Genomic DNA, 15,709 nt, shown 5'->3' with positions numbered 1-15,709 from the left:
TCTGAGGTCCAGTTTCCTCATCTGCCACACAGAGACATGAACATCCCCCGACGGTCAGGTGGCAAAGATCTGATGCAATGACCTCTGCAGAGCACCTGCACCTCGTAGGTACCCGACAGCAGAGGCCATTATCACTAGTGTCACTTCTGTCCTCAGCAGGTGGCAAAACACAGTGGTTAAGAGGATGGGGCTGGTCCCAGGCAGCCCAAGTTCGAATCTCAGCCCCATCACGTTCACCAGCTGTGTGACCTCAGGCAAGTCGTTCCAATCTGTCTGCCCCCGTTTCCCCATCTGTAGACCGACCGCAGGACGAGGCTCCCTGATCTGGAAACCTGACATCTGCTTCAGAGTTCCGGGTTTAAGGATGTGAACGGTCCGTCCACGTAGCTCTTCCAAAATCCAAAACCTTCCAAACCTGAAGTGCCCTGGTCCTGGCCTCCTGGAGAAGGTGCTCCTTCTACCGGGCCTCCCCACAGGTGGTCATGGGTTAAGAGTTCACGGCAGCTCCTGGCACAGAGGTGAGGGTTCCACGTGTCACTTAAATGAAAATATTCTAATGAGGGACCCAAAGGTGGGATAGTGGGTAGACAATCGCTACGCCTCCCTCAGAAAGAGGCCCCGGGGATTTTGATCCATGGACAGCAGGACACTGTCCCAGCTGAGGGAGGGACAAATGGGAACTCGCAGACACCGACTCAGGGCGGCAGTTCTCACATACAGAGGGCTTTGGCCTCAGGGTCCTGGCTCTCGGACACCTGGGGACTTTATACTTGCTGATGCAAGGTAATAAGAGAGTCACCGTCCCCATTCACGGGGGAGAAAACTCTGTCAGGAGAGCAGCAGAAAGGACACTAGCTTCTTCCCCCTCCATTCAGCCTCCCCTGCCACTCTGCCCTCTGAACTCTGGGGACCCAGAGCAGGACACTGAGAAAGGAGCCCCCCGCCCCCATGGTGAGGAGTGGCTGCGGAATGGCCAACGGCCCTGTCCTCCCGTCCATTACCCTTTTAAGGAGCAGAGGCCTGGGCAGGGCAGGCTGGGGGTTGCCAGCCTGGGTGGTGTGCCTGGCTCTGTGCTGTACATATGTCATGTCATGTGTCATAGTCCCCATGTCACCTCCCCATGGCAGGGACCAGCAGCCTCGGGGGCCCCAGGCAGCCTGTCTCCTTGATACAGCCTGGGATCTAATTTCAGAATGTGGTTTCTTAACTGACGTTTCTCAAGTAAACTCAGATGTTTATATTTTTGCTGGTTTTCTCATTGACCCGTGTCCTGCCAACGAGGAAGGCAATCTACGGTGTGAAAACGTGGATTCCCCCACCCCCGTGGGCCTGTTTCTCACTTGAGACAGGGGAGACGGAGCTGGTAAGCATTTAATTTTTATAAACTGAACGTGAAACAAAAAAAGAGGTCGTCCACCCTGGGCTCCCAGGCCCTCTGTGGTCAAAGGCCTGGGCCAGAGGACCCTCCCTGTCCCCCCAGATCTTCCGGTTTCCTGGATCCACAGAGTAGGGAAGTGCTGAGCCAGGCTCAGGGAGACCCAGGACCACGGACATCTGAATGGCCTTCTCTAACAGAAAGCACCTGTGCAGGCTGGGACACCAGGGATGTCCCCAGATGGGACAGTAACTGCCGTCCCAGCTCACTGAACCATCAGGACAGCTCTGCAAACTGTGCCCCGCCAGTCCCGTTTTACAGACGGGGACACTGAGACTCTGGGAATGAAATAACCACCCCAGGCCTCTGCACGCATGAGGAACTGTCCTCCAAGGCACATGGTCACATACACCCAGTGCCATGCACCCACCGGCTTGGCTGTTGACTCCGAGGACAGGGGTCTGCGGTTCTCAGAAGCCACAGTCCTCATCCTGCTGACTCCCCTGTGCCCACCTGGTCCACGGCGTGGGCAGGACTCCCTGGGAGGCAGGTGGGGGGCTGTCTGTAGAGGGAACGGTTCCCTTCTCCTTAATTGACTGTAAATTGCTCCGCGCTCTTAATGAAGGCCGCCAGGAGTCATTATGTCCGCTGCTGCGGCCACTCTGTAAACACAGGGCAGGCGTCTCCAGCCGCCTCCGCCTCCCGGGGCCCTCCTCCTCCACACATCTGTTGCCCAGTGATGAGCCCCAGCTGAGGTGCACAGAACACAGGCCCTGTCCCAGGCAGGGGACCTGCAAGATGGGCAGACAGGCCAGAGGCAGGACCAGGGAGCCCGCACGAGACCCCGAGGGCAGCAGCCGAGTGACGGAGAAACCGCTGGAAAGGTGACTTCCTGAGCCCACCACAGATGTGCTGAGGCAGAACCTGGGGTGGCGCCAACCTGCAGCCAGGAAGGTTCTGAAGCCCACGGGAGTAGGGGAACAGCCGCTGGGGAAGGGACAGCAGCACGGGAGGACAGCTGTCTACAGGACAGGGAAGCTGAGGCCCGAGACTGAGGCAGCTGACTCAGGGCACGGGGCACAGGGCACAGGGCGGGCAGGGGCACTGGACTCCAGCCTCCGCCCAGGGTCCGAGCACAGGGTTCCAAGCTGGTGTTGACAGTCCGTGAACTCTGACCCCGTGCCCACCGCTGTCCCTCCCACTGAGGGCGGAACTCCATGCATGAGACCTGGGAGGCGCTGTCCCCCTCCGTGGTGGCCGTCACTCTCTGTTCTGTGAGGTTTAAGGGCATAAAGCTGAGCCAGGGTTGGGAGGAGACCTGGGCTGTGTCACAGGTGACCAACCACACACACCCTAGCAGGGCCCCAGCACTGTGCTCTGGACTCCTGCTGCATATAAGTCCCTGCCCCTGCACTCACCTACCCCAGTGACCTCAGGTGCCTTGGGGTCATTTTCTTCCTCAGACGGCCTCCCCACCTAGGCTTGTGTAGCCCAGGATGGATGTGCTCTTGGGCTGGGACACACACTGAAGTCATCAGATGGAGCTGGCCCCATGTGCCAGCCCACGCCCAGCTCCCAGGGGAGCCCCTGCACGTCCCAGGAATCCTACCCGACAAGGTAGCATTCCCAAGGTAGCCCCTGAGGTCACGACTTTGTTCCCCGTCACCCCAGGGGGTCCCCTGGAGTGCAGAAGGGCTGCAGGAGCCACCCTGACGAGGGTGGCCAGGGTTGAGTTGAGGGGTCGTGCCCCTGACTTCATACCCTGGTCTGTCACCTCCCAATAGTGTACTGAGTCCCTGCCCTTGGGGTCCCTTCTGATCTCCCACAGAACATGCCAGCTGCAGTCGGGGTGTCCTGAGCAGGGAGGCTGGGACACCCTGGGGGTAACTCACCTCCTCCCTCCTGGGCTGTCCGGGGCAGTCGGGCCATAGGCCACACAGGGACGTGCCAGCACCACTATCCTACCTCACGTTCTGGGGCAGCACAGGGTGAGAGGGGGCTGGGATGAGCAGGGTGGGGGACGGCGGTCACCCTCAGTGAGGCTGGAAGCTGTTCCTGGCCCAGACAGGGTGAGCCGGGTGCCGGGACCCTGCTGGCAGCGCTCTCGAGGGACCGTGGGAGACAAATGCCTGCCGGCCGTCAGGCCTGAGTTATCTACAACATAGGGTTTCTCCAGAGAGCTCGTAAAGCAGCCGATGCGGAGAAGCAGGTTCAACACTCAATAATCCCTCGTCTTGCTCCCGGGTGGACGCCAGCGCATTCATCTTGAATTATCCTTTCCAAGGGCTCAATCAAGCCCAGAGAGAGCTGGGGCCCGCTACCCACAGTCCTGCTGTAAGAGCCTGGGACGGAGGACCCCTGGGCAGCACTGTGACACTGGGCATGCCCCTCCACCCGCCGAGGGCAAGGGCCAGAGGGGACCCAGGTTTGGGGCTCTGGTCCCCTCCGTCTGAGTGACACGAAATTGCAGGACAGGGACCGGAGCTGGTGAGTGAGGAACCTTACCCAGCAGGCTGGCTCTGATCTGTGCCAGAGGACAGGGGGCTGGGTATGGGGGACAGAGACCTGGGCTTGAATTCAGGCTGGCCAGTTACCGAAGCCCTTGGGCAGATTACAACCTGTCAGTGGGCTTCCTCATTGGCAGAATGGACTTCCTGACCACCTGCTTCACGGAGCACTGTGAGAATGGAATCAATTTATTTTTCAAGGTGTGCAGAAAGTCCTTACCACAGTGCCTGGCACACAGGTAAGGCGACAAGGGAGAAGGTAAGCAAAGCCTGTCCTGACTGCCCGCAATTGCTGTGCGTCTCCGAGCCCGGAGGGCGGACTCAAGAGCAGACCCCAGGCAGCCACCATGTGAAGAGAGGCAAGTGACTCCAGGGAGCTGTGGGGCAGGCCAGGTGAGAGTGGGGGCAGCCTGTCCACCAGCAAGCCAGTGGCACTCACTGCGGGGGCTGCCCCCCTCTGCAAGAGCCCAGCTGTGCCAAGGGGATTCCTGGCCTGGCTGGGAGGGGGAAGTAGGGATCTCAGCGTCTCTTCCACTTGGAAGACAAAAAGGTCCCTTGGAAGAGTACTGCATAAAGCCACGCCAAATGTCACGTGTCAGTCCAGTGGGCCGTGGCAACACAGACCATCGGTCCCTTCCCAAAGCTGCTGCTTGCCCAGATGGGAAAAGTACCAGCCAATAACAACAAGGGCTTTCAATGTGCCAAACACGTTCATTTCATTCATTCAGCCTTTGCCTCAACCCTACGCCGAGACACGGTGTCATCGCTATCCCCATTTCCCTGCTAAGTCAACTGAGGCAGAGAAAAGTGACGTGGCAGGTGACACAGTCGACGTTTGCTGGCAAAGGAGGAGAAGGCTTCTCTGAAGAGGAGACCCTTAGAGACAGATTGCTGAACTAAAACGACGACCATAATTGAACACACCAGGGAGGCTAAGGAGCTTGCCTGGGGCCACACACCTGGTCGTAGAGCTGGGATTGCATCAGGGTAGAGGGGCTCCCCTCCCGTGCCTGCTGACCCTGCCCAGGTGGAGGAGAGGCAGGGGGAGGCACCCAGGTGAGGCGACCTTCAGGGAGAACCTTGCTGCAAGGAGTCAACTGTCCTGGGCGCCCAAGTCCCTTCTTGCTCAGGGATGACAAAATGGCTTGATCTCATATTCCTGGCCAAGCTGCAGCTGGATGGTCAGGCTCCCGGGTCCCCTGAGGTGTGTAAAGAACAGGAGGGACAGGGCAGTGATGGCAAGTTCAAAGTCGGCTGTGCTGGCCACCATCTCTCCAGCCAGCTGGACGGCTCTCGGCTCCCGTAACTCACACCTCGGGCAGCTCCCGGGGAGCACGGTGCTCCCAGGTGGCAGCAAGCTGGGCACATCCTCATCCCCCAGCTCATCTGCCAGCCCCCGCCCCGCCCAGGGGTGTCTGCTGTCCAGCCTGGCACAGCTGGCCCAGGTCACTGGAAAAGGCGGTGGACCCCAGAGCAAATGGCCTGGCTCATCTCCTGCTTTGGTCTACTGTCCCCAAAGTCATTTGGCAGCAGCGTTTCCGGTTCCACAGAGCATGTCCACCGAGGACATGCATCTTCCAAGGGACCGGGAAGAGTGCCCAACACAGCTGTGCAGGGGGCAGAGCCAGAGCCCTGGTCAGCCCCCGCCCCTGAGCTGCATGGCAAATCCCCTCCTGAATACAGTGGCCCAACCCACGCCCGCCCAGGGGGCAGGCACAGCCACCGAGGCTGTCTCCTAGGACAGGCTGAGGAACAACCCACAGAGTCTTGCTGGGTGGCAGAGGGGTGGGAGGACCAAGGTGACCTTGAGCCGGCTCTGTAGCTCCCTGGCCGGGGGCCAGGGGTGTCCTGCTTGTTCTCTGTGGGCCTGAAACAGGAGACCATGTACCACAGACTCCGCTGTTCCCGAGGACGAAGTGGGACAATCTAGGTGGCCAAGCTAGCAAGGTGCAAGTACTGGTCACTGGTGTCATTTTTAGTTTTCACCACAACCACCTAGTTCTGCCGTCCAAGACAACACAACCCGCTGGCTCCACAGCTGGCCCCGGACCGACCCCATCACCTTCTGAAGTGTGGTCTTAGCTGGTCAACACCCAACCTCCTAGTGTCCCTCTCCTAGGCCACCTTCTCTGTCCCTGCGCCCTGAATAAACTCCTCCCCACTTGGGGAGCACCCTAGCTCACACCCCCCGCTTTCCCAGGGTGGGCTGTTCACTTACCACCAGTCTCTTTCTCTCCTCCAGACTAGAACTCTTTAAAAGCAAAGACCACATACAGAATCCCAGAGCCCTGATTAAGTGCACAGGCTTTGAGGCCAGGCAGCACTGAGTTCAAGTCCAATTTCCATCCTATATAAGCTCTGTGACCCTGTGCACATTCCTTAACTTCTCTGAGCCTCTGCTTCCTCATCTATAAAATGGAGGCTATAAGACTCACCTTTTTTGGTTTGCAGTGAAGAACCAGGAAGCTATGTGTAGGTCAGACTCAGTAGTGCGCGAACCAAGAGAGCCGCTGTTTCCCCAGATATCTAGAATGTGTGTGTCCCTCCCCTCCCCCACCCTCCCCCACCCACTTCCCAGCACAGGTGTCCAGAGCATGCCGTTCAGGGCACAACCACCATGACAGGTGGCCCATCATCATTATCATTAGTGTTATTATGGCCGCGTCCCAAACCTGCCCCCCTCATGCCCACCCTGTGTGTTGAAGGGCACAAGCTGCAAGTCCCAGGCTCAGGGCCTCCAGGCAGAAGGACACCACAGCAGGACTGGAGACTGCACTGCAGGGCCCACTGCCTGCCTTTGCCCTGGCGTGAGAGGTCAGGGCAGGCTGCTGTCCAGATCCCAAGAGTAACTGGCGGGGACCTTGGGCCAGCTTCCGTTCTTGGGCCTCATTTTCTCCCCCCGTAAAGTGAGACTGGCCAGAATAGGGGTCATCAGAATGTCCCATGGAGTCCTTAGGGATTCATCCTGAGCCCCCCAAGGATCCTCCTGGTGAGGTAAAAGCAGAGGGGGGCTACTATGCCCCTACAGTTCACCCTGTGTGTGGGCACACAGCTCCTCTGTCTGCTGAGACCCAGAGGGTCATTATTCCTTAGCACCTGTCACTGTTTTCTTTCTTTTTTGGGGGGGATTGAACCCAGGCGCCCTTAACCACGAACCCACACCCCCAGACCTTTTTAAATTTATCTAGAGGCCAGTTCTCTCAGAATTGCTTAGGGCCTCGCTAAGTTGCTGAGACTGGTTCGTGATCCTCCTCCTGCCTCAGCCTCCCGGGCGCTGCAGGGATTGTAAGCGGTGCCACCATGCCCGCCTATCTCTACCCTCAGACTCTTTACTTCCCTCCTATGGGCCTGTCTGCCTCCTTCGATAGGTCGGCTCCTTTGGGGCAGGAATTCCTGTCTGTTTCATTCATGTTCCCAGGCCCTGGAATGGGGCCGACGTATGGACCACACCCAGCAAGCATTTGCTGAATGAATGAATGAACCTAAGTCTACACGTGTGTATCTACAGACACGGACGAGGTTCTGGGTGAGATTCCACTAGCCCAAACAGCCCCACAGCCAAAAAAAATAAAAATAAAAATAATCTTACTGCAGAAAAAGAAGGAGAGCTCTTTTAGTAGAAACCGGGTGAAACCTGCATGACCTCCATCGTTAATGGCCGCGTTTCAGCGTCGCCTTCTGGTTTGCATAATTGCACTGTGGTTATAGAGGATGTCAGCGTTAGGAAAAGCAGCGAAGGCAGCTTTTGTACTATTCTTACAACTTTTCTTGTCAGTCTAAAATTACTTGAAAATAAAAAGATTAAAAAATATCACTTGTCTAGAGCTCCCTGAGTGTGGGAGGGCCCATTGATGACATTCAACATGATCTTGGGGGCAGGAACAAGGACTTTTTTTTTTTAATTTTAAAAGCTGTGGATTCATTTCACTTGTGTTTTGAAAGCAACAGTCCCCACCTCCATGCTGAGATGCTCTGGGACAGTATAATACAGTCTCTGTCTCTGCCCAGCCCTGCCCCCTTGGGGACTCTCCTCTGGCACAGCTGCATGGGGCAGATGCCATGTCCCAGCCCTCCGCTGCCCAGCACAGTCATGTCTTGGTCTTGGCCACCGAGACACTGCTGCCTGGGCCATGAGAGCTAGAGCTCACTCACGGTGACAGCAGTGACCGCCTGGCCAGATTGTCTGGCCGATGTCCAGGCTAGGTCCTTTAGTTCCTGTCAATTCTGAGAGCCTCAGTAGCTTTCCCATGGAACGGACAGTGAGGGACGGATTCTCAGCGGGCAGTCTGGAAGCCTGTCTGATACACTGAAGTTTACAGAGTCTCACAGGGAAACGGTTCCAATGACAGCTTACACCCCTAAGCACTCGCTGGTGCCAGGGAGGGTCCTCAGGGCCTCGCCATTGGCTCACTCAATAGGCGCACAACCCCGAGAGGGGAGCTTGGTATCACCCCCATTATGCAGGTGAGAAAACCGAGGCTGCGGTTAGTAGGAGGCAGAGTTGGGGCTCACATTCGGCAGCCGGGGCCTCACTTTCTCCATCTGTCAAGTGGGGCTGTTGGTTAAAGCCGTGGTCATGTTCTGCCAGAAACCCTCGGGGTTCGTGGTGGCCTCCCGGGGCAGTGAGGACTCTGGGGGGGGGGGGGGCGAAGTGCCCCTGACCTCGCTGTAATCAGACAAAGTCACTTCCCCTGGGCACGTACTCCCGGCCGCACACACTGTGTTCCATATTGCTGTCACACACGGGGCTGTGTGGCCTCTGTGCAGTGGCTGGCAGGAAAGCCCAGGCCACCCAGACAGCATACCCAGGTACGTGCCCCGGCCCTGCACTTCCTGTAGCTTCCTCCGGCCCTAGCCAAGGGCCACCCCAGTCCTTCTCTTGGCCACATCAGTCCTAAAGAACCATCTGGGGAACAGAAAAGTACTTCTCCCCCCATGGTCCTCCAGCCTCTCCCAAGAGACAATTTCCTCCATTTAAAGAACCAAGGGGAGAAAGTCCAGCGAGGAGGGACAGTCCCTTCCAGAGTACTGGCTGGACATTAGTCTCAGAACGACCCAAATTCCTCCTGGACATCTCCCAGTGCTGCTTCCTGTCTGCCCTGAGTCCCAGCTCGGCGGCCTCCTCCCCAGCCTTGAGGGTTAGCCTCCTGCAGACCCATCCCCCGCCCTCCCCCACCGGTGCCCACTCTGTGGGTGAGCTTGTGGGCACCCAGCTCCTCTGTCTGCTGAGACCCTGACACTGGGTCAGCCCACCTGAAAATCACTCTCCCTGGGTCCAGACGAAACAGCTGGGCATTGATGAGTTTGCAGAGAAATTAATCAGCGCCGACTGGCAGCGGTGCCTGGCGCTGCCCGGGCCGATCCATCCTAATGAATCCCGAGCTTCCTCCTTAATGGCTCCTGACAAGACTAATTTACTCCTGGAGGTGATTAGCATGAGCATTATCACCTTAATTGTGGCTCAAGATGCTTTGGGGGTGCTGGGGGTTCTGCCTGGGGAAGTCGGCTTCCTGTGTCCCCACCTCAGTGACAAACAGAGGGACGGGGGCCAAGGGGAGGAGAATCAGAAGAGACGCTGGACAGCCACTCAGTCACTCCTCCAGCGACTCGTTCACCAGGCAGCCGCTGAGGCCCACCTCGTGCTGCCACCGCACTTGGCACGGAAGACACGGAGGCGCAGCAACCCAGCTGTGGGCTGGAGATAATGCCACCTGACGAGGAGGGTCACGGTGAGTCCACAGGGGCCCGTGCGTCCAGAGTGCTTAACGGAGGCCCTGCAGGAGGCCGGCACTCAATAAACCATGGCTAATGTCACCACCACAGTCTTGTCTTGTACATAAATACTCAAGTGATCATTAATCGTAATGTCGATATTAATAAAGTTAATATGTAAAAATTAATAGTCCAGTGGGGAGTCCAGGGGTGCGCGGCCCCCGGAGAGGAGTCACACACAAATAACCAGCTGACGAGGCCTGGGAGGGGAGGCTGGGAGGCCTCACAGACAGGGGACCCGAGAGCCACACTTGAAAGGGGAGCAGGAATTTGCACCGTTGGAAAGGAAAAGGGGGAGGGGTGTCTGGACCAAGGCACAGCGGGTGGTGGAGCAGAGCGTGAGGAGGGCAGAGCGGTTGTAGGGCTGAAGGGAGGTGTCCGTGGGCAGGGTGGGCATCCACCTTCCTGTGGATGCTGGGAGGCTTTTAGCTGGGGCTGAGAGCTGGGATGGGGCACTGTCCCCTCTAGGGCCTGAGCTCTGAGGGGGTGGCCAAGATACCAAGGCTCCCTGCCCTCGAGGATCCCCCTAGAGCTCCTGAGTGTCTCCAACACAACCTCCCTGCTGCTAACCCTGTGTCCCTCCCCCAGACAGCGCTCAGTGTCCCGAGGGTCCCCAGCAAATATGCCACGTACAGCTCCATCTGGGATGATCAAACAGGACCCTGGCACGGCGCAGGCCTGGCCGCCCACAACCATGGACACGCACCGCGGCTGCGCCATCTGGGGAAAGTACTCTCCTGGGCCCAGTCCCTGAGCAGCTACCCGGTCACCACCAACGCCTCCCCCCTGACACACCCCGGCAAGGGGGACACCTGGGCTGAGATTCCAGGAGGGACAGTGGGTGGCATGGAGCCAGCCTGCAGCCCCTGCTCTGGAAGAGTGCCCCACGCAATCCCAGATTCCAGCCATTGCCTAAAGCACCCCAAGTTCCAGATACCAGCCAGGCACAGAGCTGCGCTCTGGGGACACAGAGGTGGCCTGGTCCACCTAGAAGCATGCATGGTCCAAGAGGGGAGCCAGAGAAGCAGCTGACAACGGTGGCTGGTACCAAGAGAGGTGACCAGGCCCTGGCGAGAGCCTAGGAAGCAGCCCTCAGCTCCTGTCTGGAGAGACTCAGGAAGGCCACCCCCAGGTAGCGCATGCAAACTAACTCAGCCTGTGTCCTGGAGGCTCCCTGAGTTCCGGGCAGCAGGGACAGCTGCTATGGAGGCTGGAGGAGGGACTTGCCTTCATGCTTAAGGGACAACAAGGAGACCAGTGCCTCTGGAGCGGAGCCACCCCGTGGAGCGGAGGGAAGGAGGTGAGGCCTGAGGGTGGCGGCTGGACTGCCTCTGTGTCATTTAAGAGCGCTGGCTTTGGTCCAGGACTTGAGCTGACATCAGGAACAGGCTGTGCCTCAGCTGCTAGGAGGAGAAAGGGTTGGGCAGCGAGGCCACCGAGACTGGGGGGCGGCAGGGGTGATCTGGGAGTGAAGCACGGTGGTGGGAGCGGAATGGGGAGAGCTAAGAAAGTTCTGGGCCGTTTTGAAGATGGAACCACTAGGACTTCCTGGCTTAGATGAGAGGCAAGAAAGATGAGAAGATGAGGCGTTTGAGTCTCAAGACTGAGCCAGAGGTAGCACAGAGTTGAGCTAACCCAGCAGGACAGGCTGCGGGGAGGCAGATATCCAGGGGTGAGGGCAGGAGTTCCCTCCAACCTGTTGAGGCTCAGACACCCAGAAAGGCTGAGTGGGGGATGAGGGAGACTGGAGCCTCCTCCTCCGAGCCTCTGCAGCAGGAGGCGCAGGCAGGAGGCGCAGGCAGGAGGCGCGGCCATGGAGCTGTGAGCGCGCGAGTTTCACACGCAGAACAGATGATCATCAGGGGAGTGAGGACTTGGAGAGCACAAGAGAGCTGAGTCCCAGAGTCCAGAGGTGGGGAAGGTGTGGGGCTTCCTGGAGGGGGACAATCAACTGCTGGCAGGTCACAAGGGCTGGGAATTACGATCGCACTTAGCAACGTGGAGGTGAGTGGTGACCTGGCCCTGAGCAGCACCGGCAGGGTGTCTGGAGCAGATCCAGGAGCACCCCTGCAGCCCTGTCCCTCCTGTTACAGGGGCCTGTGGCCATTCACAGCTGGGGGTTCCATCCAGCCTGGCCAGGGGTGGAGTCACCGAGCTGCCCCACCCGTGTCCTGCCCCACTCATCCTTGGCTGCGCTGCCAACGACGGATGCCCCCATCTGCGGCAAGTCACAGGGGGACCGGGGGCCTGTCTGGGGAAGTGGGTGACGTTTACAGACCCGGGAAGGCAGAGCTACTTAATAGCTTCATTTGGCTTCTGTCTCTCCGGCTGGGGGACGCTCTTCAAGAAGAACACCACACACAGGGAATTGGAGCAGGAGATGGGTGCGGAGACAGGGAGGGGACATGCGTCCTCGGCAAGGGATTTCCGATGGCCAGGCTCTGCCTTCCTGTGCTGTTCCCCAGCCACAGGCCCGCCGCTGGGAACTAAGGGAAGAGCATAAAAAAAAACTGAACAGGTGCAGAAGGCTAGGGAGGGGCAGATGCCCAGCATCCAGCCCTGGGGAGCGCGTCCACACAAACTGCACACGGAGAGCCTGAACCAGGCCCACCTCAGGTTCTGAAAGGGAAGTTAAAAGTGAATCAAGGCCTAAAATCACATGGAACACTGCCTTGAGCCCCCAATGAAAGCAACTGTTATAAGAATCCACATATTAGGGGGCTGGGGATGTGGCTCAAGTGGTAGCGCGCTCGCCTGGCATGCTTGTGGCCCGGGTTCGATCCTCAGCACCACATACCAACAAAGATGTTGTTGTGTCCGCCAAAAACTAAAAAAAATAAATAAATATTAAAAATTCTCTCTCTCTCTCTACCACTCTCTCTCGCTCTCTCTTTAAAAAAAAAATCCATATATTAGATGATGTTTGTGTTATTATTCTTCTGCAACGCCCCAGTAGTGAGAACTGGACCCAATGGGCAGGAATTCCAGGGAGACACATCTCATAACAATATTAGGAAGGATTTTTTTTTTATTTCCAGAACTCTCCCATAGCACAGAAGCCCGCTGCCTTGTCAGACCATGAGCCCCTGTCCCAGGGTGTCCAAGCACAAGGTGGATGGCCAGCCTGGAGCTGGCAGTGTGGTCCGCCCAGCTCTGACCTCTGGGGAGCTGACACGTTTAGTCTGGCCTAGGCGTTGACCAGCCCACTGGACCTAGCTTGTCTGTGTGCCTGGCTGTCCCCCTACAAGGCCGTGGCTAGCACAGCCATCCCTGGGCCCCATACAGTTCCTCCCTTCAGGAACAGCAAGGCAGTCCAGGGGCAGAGGCTTTGGAGCTCATGGGATGGTACAGAAACACCTCACCAGTTCTGTCCCCATTGTGCAGACTGGAACACTGAGATTCAGAGGGTCAGTGGTTAGTAAGAGCCACGCCTCCAAGTCAAGTCTCTTGGAAGCAAAGGGCCACTGTCTGGGACAAGCCGTCTCAACCCTCAGGCCACTGCTGGTCAGAGGCCCCGGGTGCCTGCCACCTTCCACAGGAGTCTACGTCCGCAGAGGAGGGCTCCAGGCCTGACTGATCTGGAAAGCACTGGCCAGCACTGGCCAGCTTTCCAGGGACTTCTCATGGGCGAGATGGAAAAGTACAGACCCAGAATGGTGAGGCACAGTGCCCAAGGTCACACAGCGAGGAATGGAAACCGGCTCCTGGGGTTCAGGCTAGAGATCTGCTGTCTCCATCCTGATGCGAAAGGAAGGGAGGGAGCCAGGAGGTGCGGGGCTGGCTCAGCGCCACCCCCTGCCCAGAGGGTGAGCGGAGCAGACTTCCAGCTCACCGAGGCCCCTCTCCAGCCGGAGGCTCCCTGGAGCCGGGGATCAATCCCGCAGCACTAGACAGACACCCCTGCTGTGACTGCCAAGTGCAGCCTTCACAGGGCTGAGTCCTGGGAGCTGCTCCCGGGGACCGATCGATGCCAGCGTTTGCCAAAGACAATCGAGAGCCAGAGCCAAAGGTGACAGGAGCAGGGCCTGTTGGAGGGCTCCCTGGGTGGGTGTCCTTGTCACGGTCAGCACTGGCCAAGCAGTGTCCACCCCACCCCACATCACCCTCGCTGCCCCACCGGCCTCCGAGGACCCCAGGCTCTGAGCTGAGCATGCCCTGTGGGGTCTCAGCTGGGGGCCCAGCCAGCAGGGCTCCAGATAAAGGTCTTCCCACCCCAGCCAGCTGAGCCGCTGGCCACACCTCCGCTCTGGCATCTACCTGCCCCGTACAGACGCTCCACCACAGAGGGACATCCTCCAGGATGAAGCCAAAGTGGCCACTTAGAAAAGCCAGCGGTAGAACTAGTGTGTGAAGCCAAAGGAAGGGACTCTGAGGACGCGTTCAGAGGTGCCACCTCCCACAAACCTCTCCTGCCCCCAGGGAGACAACCCTCCTCCTGCCATCCCTCAGGGGGACTTAACCAGTCACCTGGCTCACGCCCTATTACTCAGGACCTGATCTCTTTATCCATCTGTCTCTATCCCCTCTGCGTCCACAGCACCCCGGCCTGGCTCAGGGACCCCTATCCTTATCTGATGAACTGGATGAAGGAAGAGAGGATTTACTGGTGGCCAGCGCTGCTAACTGTTCGTGCATTTACCTGTGCTCGTGTACTGGGTGCCCACGCTGCTGGTCCCATGCCAGTCCCATTCCAAGACTGGGTGGGGGAGGAGCCACGTAGATAAAACCCGCCCAAAGAGGACAGCTATGTCCAAATCCAGGACCCCCAAACACCCCCCGACCCAGTGCTGCAGGAGCCAACGGCTCAGTGGGGCTGCAGGGGCCTTCAGGTGCTCTCCATCCCAGAAGGGGAGCAAAGCCTTTGCAAGAGCCTTCCAAAGAAGCAGGCCCCCCATTCCTAGACAGCCCCCCAAACACCCAGGTCCCCACGCCCCAGCCCTAAAGCCCATCCTCACAAGGCCAAAGGAATGACCACTTTCCACACAGGCCATCCACGGATCCTAGAGACAAAGCCTCGCTGGACCGAGGGAGCGGTCCCCGCTGCACTCAGACACACGCCAGCCAGGCCCGGCCACCCCTGCAAAACAGCCTCCACCTGCTGAGCGCAGCGGTCTGCTCAGGACAGCACAGGTGGAGGGTGGGCAGCAGGGTGCTCACGGGCACCTCCCACCACGAACAATGGGACGGATACACACAGGGCAGAAAGCTCAGCATCGCATCAACCACAAAGGGCCACAGACCAACTAACAGCTGCCAGCCGCCAGCCACCTTCAGATATCCACAAGGGCTGGGAGTTGACGGAACCTGAGTCCCTCTGTCAGGACAAAACCATCCCCGGAAGTGGGAACCGCGCACCCTGGCTCCGCGTGAGGGACTCTCTAGAACCCTCCTCTGTTGGAAAGGTCACCCCAGCAAGGACAGAGGGCCCTGTCCCCGAAGGCACCCAAACGCCACGCAAGTTATTCCACAGACAGGTGGAAGCTGATCCCAACCTCTGGGTCCCTTTCACTTGTGGGATCACCCCATGCCACCAGGCTCGCCCCTGGCCACTGGCCAACTCACCCACAGGCGTGTCCTCGCTGATCAGCAGGTACGTGTCAAAGAAGTGGTTGGTGAAGAAGGGCAGCCGGTTCACCTGACCTGGAAGTCAGAGGACAAGAGGGTCAGCCATCGCCCCACGCCAGCCCCACGCCTTCTAGAAGGCGATGCAGGGAGGGGGCTTCAAAGGACACTGAACCTGTGTCCAGTGCCATGGTCAACCTTCCAGGACCCTGTGGGTCACTATCCTGCCTTGAAGCAAATGGAAATAACACCAGGAGGCAGGTGGCAGCTGTCAGTCTGTGCAGCCGGCCAGGCCCCCAGTCACAGGGGGCTGCTGAGCTCTGGCCTCAATGAGAGGCGGGTGGGCTGGGGGCCATGTCCTCAGGACTGGAAGAGAAGTGAACGCCAAGCATCGCGTTGACCATTCCACTACCACTGACCCGCCGCACTTGGACACACTGGGTCAGGTAAACTGTCTTCAAAATGAACTTCATCTGTATCTTTTTGTGCTCCT

General features: G+C 58.5%; 1 protein-coding gene across 14 annotated transcripts in view; it reads right to left on the bottom strand.

Moving 5' to 3' along the window:
* Positions 1-15,709, bottom strand: part of CDH23 (cadherin related 23) — a 381,002-nt gene that overhangs the window by 316,131 nt on the left and 49,162 nt on the right. For all 14 annotated transcript variants that reach the window (XR_014018890.1, XM_081267119.1, XM_081267138.1 and 11 more), the window contains exon 3: positions 15,217-15,294. Coding sequence is in view for 13 of the 14 variants with exons in the window: in XM_081267119.1 (XP_081123245.1) it covers positions 15,217-15,294 (78 nt within the window). In the remaining variant the exon portion in view is untranslated. The remainder of the gene's footprint in view (positions 1-15,216; positions 15,295-15,709) is intronic.

The sequence above is a fragment of the Spermophilus citellus genome (assembly GCF_964194105.1).
Source record: "Spermophilus citellus genome assembly, chromosome: 15".
NCBI lineage: Eukaryota > Metazoa > Chordata > Mammalia > Rodentia > Sciuridae > Spermophilus > Spermophilus citellus.
Note: the sequence above shows the minus strand (reverse complement) of the source record. Positions and strands in the feature narration are given on the sequence as shown.